This window comes from Nymphalis io, chromosome 20 (genome assembly GCF_905147045.1).
Source record: "Nymphalis io chromosome 20, ilAglIoxx1.1, whole genome shotgun sequence".
In the NCBI taxonomy this organism is placed as follows: Eukaryota; Metazoa; Arthropoda; class Insecta; order Lepidoptera; family Nymphalidae; genus Nymphalis; species Nymphalis io.
Window position 1 is genome coordinate 1,226,348 of NC_065907.1, and position 12,474 is coordinate 1,238,821.

Here is a 12,474-nt window from a genome sequence, read left to right on the forward strand (position 1 = left end):
GAGTGATTCATGAGGAAGTTTAGGTGTATAATCCTTTGAGGTTTTGTGTAAATTTGCTGAAGTGATTGATGACGTTGAAGGCATCGGAAAAAAAAATTTGACAAAAAGGAGCGTTACTGACTTGACCGCGTAAACCGATAGAGTTATATGTATTAGGATATATGCGCTTTACTTTATAAGCGATGGTTGACATTTCTTACAATGCCAATGTCTAAGGGCGTTTGGTGACCACTTCCCATCAGGTGGCCCATATGCTCGTCCGCCTTCCTATTCTATAAAAAACTTTAACCCTTATTATCCAGTTAGCTAGTAAGTAATAAAATATGAACAAATTAAACTCTAATTTACCCGAATTGTCGGTGTCGTGTGACACGTGGTGTCCGGTAGCCGGCTACTGAATCGCCGGAACACTACCTTTCGGCTAAAATTCGCCCCGCATGCCATTCGGTAGTATATTGGTTAGCACTCCCACCACAATTGAATTGAAGTTGGTCTTGTGGCGCGATTCCAACCGCTCGACGCTGAGGATGAGTTTGGGTAGAATATTTATATGTATAGCATTATATAATTATGACATTATATATTGCTTAAAATTATAGAAAAAGCCTATGAGCATTTTCATTGCATTGAAAACGCCCCATCAATATTATAAAATGTTATCTGATTCGAACTTCAAAACGAATTCGTACAAACATTGTATTTCGAATTTTTATATGTTTACGTGCTTTTTTTTATGGATCAAATTTTCCAAATGAATTTTTCAAGCATTTAAACCGATTACAAATTTGAATATGTAATGTTGATGAAAACAGAATAATATAATATATTTCATTTATTTACATAAAAGCCTTGTCTTATAAAGTGTAAGCAAACAAATACGAAATATAAACAGGAAGTCAAACTCGACTATAAGGCTGAATCAATTATGTCAATATGCAAGGCCTTCAAATTGCAATTGACTATAATTTAAAAATAAAATTATAATGTAACAATATTATTATCTGACAGAGCTTTGTGCAAGCTTATCTGGGTGGCACCGGCCGAGCACAATGCGATATTCTACCGCCAAACAGCAACACATAGATAGTATACAGACACAAGGGACATAACATCTTAGTTTCTAGTGGCGCCACGTCTAGTGGCGCCTATCGTATAGGCAATGGTTAATATTTCGAATAGTAAAAAAATATTGGCAGCGGCGATATTTGCTTAGTGGTGTGCTATTTTGATAACATAACTATACATATGTTTTAATATTCTGTTTTGGTACTGATACAGAAAAAAAATTCTATTCATGTTTCTTTTAAAATGTATCGTTTCCTATATATTGATTCGTATTATCTATTTCAGATGCCGCAGAGATAACACACGAGCTCGGAACATCGTTTGTAAATATACCATGCATTGTAAATTTCAATGATTGCCAATGAATTAAATTATAAGGGAATATAGACGAATTCTTCCATATCATATACTATATATGTAAAATCCTGGGAAGGTCGATGGAAAATAAAAATATGTTTAAAATTCAGTTTATTAAGCAATTAATGAAAGAGTTCGCATCCTCACTGTATTTTTTTTTTCAATAATGGTACAAAGTGAAAACGAAGTTGAACCTTTTACGAATGAATGAATGAATGAAAATGTATAGATTTTTTGCAATTGGTTCTTTTACAACTACAGCATAATAATTTTTAAACTTTACTGTAATTACTTTAACTCCATTTCGTTTAAGAGAAACAGCAAAAAATCCATTTTTTATATTCTCGTATCAATAAAATACATAATAATAAATCTTTATTAGTGAACTATACAACTGAAATAACATTCAAGCATATTAATTTAAAAAAAGTTTCTAACAGTTTTTGACACCCACTGCACACACATATCTAGCACACACACATATAATAAAATATAAATCTATAGTACATAATAAGCGCAAGCGTTACTAATCTTTAAATGTAGCTCAATATATTATAGTCAAAGCAAACGCTCCTAATTTTCAGGCTCCAAATAGATGTACAGTACTACAGACTAAAGCTGAGATGGCCTAGTGATTAGAACGCGTGAATCTTAACCGATGAGCGTGGGTTCAAACCGGGTAAGCACCACTGAATTTTCATGTGCTTAATTTGTATACATAATTCATCTCGTGCTTGATGGTGAAAGAAAACATCATGAGGAAACCTGCATTTGTCTAATTTCATAGAAATTATGCCATATGTGTATTCTAACAACCCGCATTGGGGCAGCGTGAAGGAATAAGCTCCAACCTTCGCATCAAAAAAAAGGAGAGGAGGCCTTAGCCCAGCAGTGGGACATTAACAGGCTGTAACTGTACTGTACTACAGGCTGACACAGTGATGTAATTATACATTTAAATTGCTAACTAAATTATATATAACTAATTTAACAAAGGAAATATGTACCTAAAAGGATTTTAATTAGTGTAGTTTTCATTTAATCGGTAGAAAAGGTTAACTTTTGAGTTTCTAGCTAGTCCAAATCGGTTGAAATTCAACCGAAACATTCCGAATTGGTGGTAGCTTTATATTATACATAATCCTCTTAATTAACGATAAAAGAGCCTACTGGAATAAAGTATATTTTGATTTGAAATATATTTACGCTATTAAAGCGATAGAGCTGTTTGTAGCTATCATAATAGAAGTTGTATAAAACTGAAGATGTTGCTAAATAGGTATTTTATGATTCTTTACCAAATATTAGCGATTAGTTTAACAAAACAAAAAGTTATGCCATACAATTAAATGTGTAATATATTTTGTATGCTTAATTCCATTGATCTTCCCTTTATGTAATAAATAATATATAATATAATTAATGTAAATTCTATGATATCTTTAAATAAATGTTGATTCTTAAATGATATATGAATTTTATTTCTTATTTATTTTTTCATGAACACGTATATACGTTTACGTCAGGAACGCAATATGTCGAACGAACATCAACAGCGCCGCTATCATTATAATTATCTATAAACATCAGTATTACCCACATACATTGTTACCAGTTAGGTTATTCTGTAAATCGAAACACCGCAGAAAACGGTCGTGAAATGTCAGAAAGTGACATGCGATATTGACCATTATAATTATAACATTTCAAGAATACACGCATCGAAATAGTATATTAAGGCTGTTGTCGACATTTTACGTAATGAAGTGAGTTCTTACAGAATAGCACTGTAGTTATCATTTTAAACTGATGTTCTTTCGATTTCTACATAATTGGCAATTCTCAACGTGAAATAACCTACCCACTTTTTTTATATATTCGCCGGGAGGGCAAATGACTCTACTCCACCTGATGGTAAGTGCTAGTAGAGTCCAAACGCGACGACGGCCAGTACAGACGGGAAAAACGTTCTGCACTAGCCGCCTTCGCCTTGCCGGCCCGCAAGATGCCTCTTCACGCCTCGTTTGAAGGAACCCGGGTTGTAAGAGGAGGGGAACACGTGAGTTGGTAAGGAATTCCATTTTTCCATTTGAAAGTGCGACAAATTGCGACAAGTTCGCGATGGAATTGATGTCACAGTTAGGCGGTGACATCGAGAACCAGCTCGCGTGGACTTAAGAAGGAAGGGGGAAGCAGGAATTAGAGAGAATAATTCCTCAGAGCACTCGCCGTGATACAGTCGATAGAAAGCGCTCAGTGCTGCTATCTCACGACGCAATTGTAAAGGTTCAAGGGTGTTTGTGACCTTTACGTCGCCAATAATGCGTACGGCACGTCGCTGCAACCGGTCCAAGGCCTCCAGTAGGTCCTTAGCGGAGCCATCTCAAAGATGCGAGCAATATTCCACGCAAGACCGTACCTGTGTTTTGTATAACAGGCACAGTTGTTGTGGCGTGAAAAAACGCCGCACCTTGTTCAGAACTCCGAGTTTCCGTGAAGCTGTTTTTATAACAGCCTCGATGTAATCCCTTGGACTAAGGTCGCAGCGAACGTCAATCCCCAGCATGGCGATTTTGCTTTGTATCACCAGCGGAGTACCACAGAGGGAGGGAAGAGGGGAAAATGCTGACTTTTTTGCTGTGAGAGCGCATACCTTTGTTTTCTTGGCATTAAACTCAACAAGATTATCAGAGCTCCATTTGGCGATGAGCTCTAATGTCCTATCGATTTCAATGACAAGATCCTTCCGCCTCTCCTCAATTTCCGCCCGCCCAGCCACTGCGCGTCCGTGGTATCCACCATGCACTGTACTATCGTCTGCATAGCAATGTATGTTCCCAAGAGAGAGCATATCATTGATATGCAAAAGAAAGAGTGTGGGAGATAGCACAGATCCCTGGGGGACCCCAGCATTCACTACATAAAAACACGAAGTAAAACACGAAGGCTACGCTTGTGTAGGAAGCTGGCAATCCAGGTGCATAGCTGAGCAGGCAGACCATATGCCGGCAGCTTGGAGAGAAGACTGCTGTGTTAGACCCAGTCGAAAGCCTTGGAGATATCGAGGCTGACAGCCAACGATTCTCCATGCTTGTCGATAGCTTCACCCCAGAGGTGTGTTACGTACGCTAGAAGATCACCTGTGGACCGTTTTGGTCGAAACCCGTACTGACGATCATTAATTAGACAGTGATCTTCTAGGTAATGGACCAGTTGGTTGTTTAGAATCCGTTCCATCACCTTACAAAGTACTGAGGTGATAGCTATTGGCCGATAATTTGCCGGCCACTACCCAGAAGATACAATAATGCTTGACAATATTTCCTCATTCTCATAATCCGATGGGAGCAGTTCAAGCTTGGACCAAAGGCTTCAAATTAAAGCCAGAGAATATAAACACTGACTGTATTTAGATTCCGGGCTGATACTGAGAATTTGTCGATAAAAAACCTTTTAACTATTTATTTCGCCCGAATTCTGAGAAAATAGTAAGTGTGCTTATGTTTACAAATAATTACGCACTGTAATATGTCCCTCGCAGTGTACGAGTAGTAGTACTAGTAGAAGCCGCAAACCTCAAAAAGGAGAGGAGGCCTGATCATGGCAAAGGGACATATTCAGGTTGTTTTAATTAGCTAATCTCTCTTCAAAATAAGGGGACATCATCTCGTATTGATTAAAACAATATAATGAAGATAAATTTGTGGTGTAAAACGAGGAAGTCACGAAGATATCAATAGCCAATATCCTCTGTTACACCTGACAGTAACATTTTATGCAACGCAACCAACCTATTATACTTTTATAAGCATTTTTTAGCAACCCAGAAACGTTCAAAATGTCTCTGTTGCTAAATTTAAAGCAAAATTTAAAGGCCTGTCACAGGGACAACAAATTACAGGCACAAAGATAGGCAAAAATAAGGTAAAAGAAGATAAAATTACTTCAATAAAAAAATAAATACAATTTTATAACACGCCCAATAGGCTAAAATAAAAACATGCAAGCATTACTAAAACAGAGAGGATTTTTTTTTTTGTTTAAATTCTTGGAAAAGGAAAATATTTCATATTAAATAAAAAAATTATAATATTTAAAATGTATACGCAAATAGAGATATATATTTTAATAAATTACAATCAAAATAATAACTAAGTATATTAAGTTTAGTTACACACATTTATACAGACACATTGCGTCTTTTGTATAGATAGAAGCCATTGCTTGCATTGTCAACTTATTTTGAGACGTACTGTTCTTAATCGGAGGTGGGATATCGTTCCAACACTTAGAAGCTGTGAAACGAAAGCTACCTGTTAATGATTGCAAATGTGGTCTAGGCAGTACTAGTTGCGGAACTCGGCTCAATCTACAATTGAATTCATTTGTTTCAGACCATTTAAGCTTATCCGCCAATATAATATATCCAGGGACATTTTTCACACACGGCCATCTGATCCCAAATTAAGCTTGTACAAAGCTTGTGCTATGGAAACCAGACAACTGATATACTACATATACTACTTTTCTTTTGTAAATACATACTTATATAGATAATTACACCCAGACTCAGGACAAACAGATATGTTCATGCACACAAATGTCTGTCCTGGGTGGGAATCGAACCCACAACCTTCGGCATGAAAGGCAAGTATCTACTAACCACGCCAACCGGCTCATCAAATAATTGGTAATTTTACGATACTTTAAGGTGAAAGTGATATTATTTAATTTAAGTGTACGGCGATTTTTCATATTTAATATATTCTTGGAATTTAAATAAGGTGTAATATGAATGAGCCAGTCAAGCCGAGATGGCACAGTGGTAAGAACGCGTAAATCTTCACCGATGATCGTGGGTTCAAACCCGGGCAAGCACCACTGAATTTCATGTGCTTAATTTGTGATTATAATTCATCTCGTGCTTTACGGTGAAGGAAAACATCGTGAGGAAACCTGCATGTGTCTAATTTCACTGAAATTCTGCCACATGTGTATTCCACGAACTCGCACTGGAGCAGCGCGGTGGAATAAGCTCCAAACCTTCTCCTCAAAAAAAGGGAGATGAGGCCTTTAGTCCAGCAGTGGGACATGCACAGGCTGTTACGGTAATATGAATGAAATGAATATATTGTAACAAAATCTTAGACAATAATTTTTTATCCTCTGTATTTTCCTTTCAGTCTTTTTATAAAGGTAGGGGCCATAAAGGACATCATAGTAGTCCAACTGAGATAGAACCAAGGATTCCACAAGTTTTGATCGTGCTGATTCACTCAAAAATGGTTTCAACTTATAAATAATTTTGAGTAAAGCGTAACACTTCGAAGTAACAGATGATATATGTTCTTCAAAACGTAATAACCCATTCAACTTCACCCCAAGATTCCTCGCTAGCTTAGACTCAACTAAGGAATGACCATCTATAAAAATCCTATGACGCATTTGACCAAGCGATACCAGTTGTTGCCTAGTACCAAAAATTATGTAAGTACATTTTTGTGGATTTAATGACGGGTCATGATTCTTCGACCAACTAAAAATTTGAGAAAGATCATCATTAACATTTTGGATAGTTTTATTATTATTTATATATGGATTGATGTCCTCAAAAAAGAGGAGAGGAGGCCTTTAGCCCAGCAGTGGGCTAAAGGCCTCCTCTCACTCCTCACAGGCTGTTACGGGGGGTTACGGGGGAATTGATGTTCAATAATAACTGTGTATCATCTGCGTACATGTGGACTAAACTAGTTTCGACACATTCGTGAAGATCTGCCGTATAAATTGAGTACAAAATTGGTCCAAGTATAGAACCATGGATAACACCTCTATTAACTTTTATAGCGCTAGACCTTGTAGGCCTTACATTAACGCCAGAAACTTCTACTATTTGTAATCTATCTTTGAAATAACTAGAAAACCACTTACATACGAGATCAGAACAACCATAAAATTTCAATTTGGCAAGAAGTAAATCTATATTGAGACAGTCAAATGCTCTACTGTAGTCTAATAGTATCAAAATTGAAGCCATATTATTATTAGATGCAGAAAGGATTTCATCAAATATATATATATATATATATATTATATATATATTATATATATATATATATTTGATGAAATCCTTTCTGCAAATATATATATATAATAAATAGATATAATACCAGGAAAAAGCAATATAAAATAGAGATTTTAGTAGAGCGGGACACGTAGCTTGAAAACGGGACTGTCTCACTCAAATCAGAACGTATGGTAACATATTAGGAGCTTATGGGATCAAATATAAAACGATTCATCGACGTGTATCAATACATGAAGCATACAATTAATTTCCGGTTACTTGATTCAAGAAACGATTCGTTTTGCTTACGGTATTAATTTTCTATGAGGCGTTATCGAATGGGTCCTTTCGAAAATGCTTAATAAGTTCGGAAATCAAATGTGTGAGACACGTATAAACGGTTTTAAAAGCCTATTAATATTAATCGTAACTCAAAAACGATCGGTTACTTATTTTTTATTTACTATAGGTAGGCGTATTGTCAAATGGGTCACTCAACGGTAAGTCACAGTCACTCATAGACAGCGCTGTAAGTAATATTAGACATTCCTTATAGCGCCAATGCGTGACATACCTTAGGCATTATGAAGTTATGTCCTATGCGCCTGTAATTATACTGGCTCACGCTTCAAACTGGAACATCACTAAATAGTGCTGTAGAATAAGTGATCGGTGGTTGAATATAAAAATTTCCAAATTAAACTCATTAAACAAAATTGAAGAGTTAAATAAACTTACAATATATTTATGGCTTAATGAACTCTGATACTCGATTTATCAAAAATGGTCAAGTTGATACACAAACGGAAAAACGCGGCGTCAATTAAGCCTGATTTATTTATCCCCCAATGATTTATTCACACCCGAAGGTGGCTTCAATAATACAATTCTCAATAAATCGCTGGACTGAATCGTCCTCACACTATATTTCATTTGAAAGGTTGTTTTATATTTGATTGCTTTTAATGCTTGTCTACTTACAGTTTATATATTTATATTAGTATTAGTAGTTTATATCCGTAATCCGTAACAGCCTGTGAATGTCCCACTGCTGGGCTAAAGGCCTCCTCTCCTCTTTTTGAGGAGAAGGTTTTGGAGCTTATTCCACCACGCTGCTCCAATGCGGGTTGGTAGAATTCACATGTGGCACAATTTCAGTGAAATTAGACACATGCAGGTTTCCTCACGATGTTTTCCTTCACCGTAAAGCACGAGATGAATTATAATCACAAATTAAGCACATGAAAATTCAGTGGTGCTTGCCCGGGTTAGAACCCACGATCATCGGTTAAGATTCACGCGTTCTTACCACAGGGCCATCTCGGCTTCTAGTTTATATATTTATATTAAATATTTTTAAAAAACTTGTAAAAGATCACTTTTTGTCTCAAATGCCTTATCACCAATAATTTATTTTATTTCAGTATTTTTTGTATTATTAATTTGTTTTTCTTTTTTGTTATGTTTGAGGACTTATCGTTTTATTCGTCGTTGCTGTATATAGTATGTATTTATATCATATACTTGTAATCTTGTATGTACTGATAATATAATTTATTAATGGACATATAATATGTGTATTTTATATTTACACTTATTTATTGGTTTTGTTTTAATTAAATATTAATATTATTTATTACCTACCTCATATCCTATCTGTGATTACTTACACCGTTGGTTGCCTGGAAGAGATCGCTATTTAACGATAAGGTCGCCATAATTGTACATTTATTTAGGCAGTATACATGTTTTGTATTTTTCTCTTTGTGGTGTGGTATACAATAAAGTATAAAGTAAAGTAAAGTATTGATACTTATTTATACAAAAACTATATTTTTCGCTCTTCCTGCATCTCTTAATTATAAATTTATGCTTTCAAATTTTATTAAATTCATTTTTTATTAAAGACAAAAAAAGTTAAGGAGCGAGCTCCTTAACTTTTTTTTAAAGTATTTTGTACTTTCTAGTATATTTTGCTTACAATATGATGTAGTTAGAACTCGTGAACTCTTGACCAACGATCGCGGGTTCAAGCCTAGACAAGCACCAGCATTTTCATATGCTTAATTCTAATTCATAATAATTCATCTCGTGGTCGGCGATGAAGAACAACACCTTAAGGCAATGTGTTGAACCAACACTATAGCAGCTTGGTGATATAAACTCCAAGCCTGTCAAGAAGCCTGGTCTCAAGGCCTTTGTCCAGCAGTGGGACGTTTACAAGTTGTAATATAAACAGAATCTGCAATAACATAATAAATGAATAAAACACATACATATTCAAAGCGTTAATAAACTACGCCTTTCATAAGTTAGTCATTATAAAATTTATTTCAAATTCATTTAACTTGAAAAGCTGATGAAAGTTTAAACTTAAGTCATTAAACAAGCTTTCATATTATTTTATTTCCTGCTCACAATGATGAAACTAATTTGTAAAATAAACTTTATATTTTTCTTCTTTATGTTATTTTTTAAAATTGTGCAATTGATACAATTGTTGTGATCTGTGGTAGACATGGACCTTTATTTCATTATTACCTGAACAATATAATAATAATTAAAAAAAAAATTGATATTAGTACCAATTGCATGAAAAAAAGTCAAATGATAATTTGAAGTTCGCTGTTTTAACACTCCAAACATTGGTTCTGCGGATGACCTCGCTCTAGTCGTGTTAGATTGCCATCTCATCGTATTATAAGAGTGGGAAAAAATGAGGTAAAATAATATACTCAACCTGATCAAAAAACACAAAAAATGAGAATGAGCTGCTGATAATTAAAATAACAGTTCCGATGACCATGTATCGGATCACACTCTCGGAACGTATTATTCAAAACTACCCACTTTAACAGTAAGTATATTAAATAGGTAATAAACTTGTAATAGCTTTTTTTATAGTATAGGTAGGCGGACGAGCATATGCGCCACCTGATGGTAAGTGGCCACCAACGCCCATAGACATTATAATTGTAAGAATTGTTACCCATCGCTTACACCACCAATGTACCACCAACCTTGGGAACTAAGATGTTATATCCCTTGTGCCTGTAATTACACTGGCTCACTTACTCTTCAAACCAGAACACAACAATACCAAGTACTACTGTTTTGCGGTAGAGTATCTGATTAGTGGGTGGTACCTACCCTGACGAGCATAAATAATTTTAAACCTTTGCATTTTTATGCTAAGTATGACAACTCATTGGCTTCAGACAAGGAAGACTTCTCATCGGACGGAGAGAGGAAAGATTATATTGTTTACTATTAATATACATATATTATAATATTATAAGATTAAAGGTACCTTAAAAAATTGTAACTAATGAAAATTAATATTCAAACTTTACGAAAACAAAATATATTCGTCAGCAATTAATGTCAATTTGTTGAATTATTAACCATAGTTTATGGTGTAATTTCCGGAATAATCATAAATCTTGTTTGTGTATCCGGTTGTATGTTGTATTCGTATACATACTGATTAAGCCAAGTTATATATAAAGTAATAACGGTCTGAAAATGTCCTACTATTGAGCTAAGACCTCGTCTTCCTTTGAGAAGTTTTTTAGAATTATTTGCTCGGTGCTCCAATGCGAGTTAGTCGATGCATATGGCTGAGGGGTAGACGTGAATCTGAACCGAAGATAAGAGGCTGAATTCTATTTTCAAAATTAGTTTATTTTCGAAATTTTACAATTATTTTTGTGCACTTTTATAAGATCTAAATTTTGAATAATATCAATTTAATTCAACTAAATACAAACACGCCTCCTTCTATTTTATAATAACTTCTACAAAAATATAATATAAAGACAATAGCATACGAGTATATTTGCATGAAATGATAATATGCATATCTATTTTTAAAATATTCATGAATGCTGCGTGCATTCATTGCACTCGGTTAGCGTAATCTATAGGACTTATTCTGAAAGAACAAATACAAAATTCTTATCTTCTTTCTGTTCCTATTCATACGTCTTCTCGTTTCTCTCTCTTTTCTCTCTCTCGGACAAATGGGCACCGTAAGAAATATTAACCATTCCTTACATCGCCAATGCGCCACCAACTTTGGGTGCGATGTTATGTCTCTTTGTGCCTGTATTTACTGACTCACTCATTCTTTCCACCGGCACACAACAATATCATGTATTGCTCTTTGTCGGTAGAATGTGATTGCTGCGTGGTACCATCCTTGATCCTACCACACAAAATTAAATTATTAATATCATTCTTTAAAACTATTAAAATTAAAGACGAATAAAAATATTCCCACAAAGTATGGGTAAAGTAGCGTGTGTATGTGTATTGTATAGTATGTGTGTCCGTGTGTGTATGTGTTGTGGAGATACCTTATTATCATTAGCAATTTCCACTGATTTAAATTAGTCCAATGGTTAGAGTATCGTATTACATTCTTGCTTGAGTCCAAAAACTACTGCTCACGGAAGCGAATTAAAGAACAAGTCAATAGATAAATAATAAAGATGAATAAAATGAAACGCATGACATATTAACGTAATTAATAAACATTAGCATCAGATATTCGTGTTGTTTTATATCACGACCGCTAGCTTGAGACTAAAAGACGTAAATATATACCGAAAATGTAATTATTGTAATTAAACGTAACTGCTAATTAGGAGTACTTCGTATTTTCGTGTACCGGTTTGAAGAGTGAACGAGCCTTTCTTACCTTACTTATTGTGCCATGAATAGGTGAAGCACCACTTACTACCAAGTGGTCCATTTACTCGTCTCTCGCTTTCTATAATCTATATATTTGAGTATATATATATATATATGACGAGCCGGTTGGCGTGGTTGGTAGAACACTTGCCTTTCACGCCGAAGGTTGTGGGTTCGATTCCCATCCAGGACAGACATTTGTGCGCATGAACATGTCTGTTTGTCCTGATGACGAGATGGCCGTGTGTGAAAAATGTCCCAGGATATTATATATATATATATATATATATATA

At 35.0% G+C, this 12,474-nt stretch overlaps 1 protein-coding gene across 1 annotated transcript in view; it reads left to right on the forward strand.

Annotated features, from left to right (window-relative positions):
• Positions 1 to 1,577, forward strand: part of LOC126776480 (hemicentin-2-like) — a 162,284-nt gene extending 160,707 nt beyond the window's left edge. Inside the window, exon 18 of the mRNA XM_050499028.1 lies at positions 1,351 to 1,577. Within this exon, the coding sequence (XP_050354985.1) occupies positions 1,351 to 1,365 (15 nt within the window). The 3' untranslated portion in view covers positions 1,366 to 1,577. The remainder of the gene's footprint in view (positions 1 to 1,350) is intronic.
• The last annotated feature ends 10,897 nt before the right edge of the window (positions 1,578 to 12,474 follow it).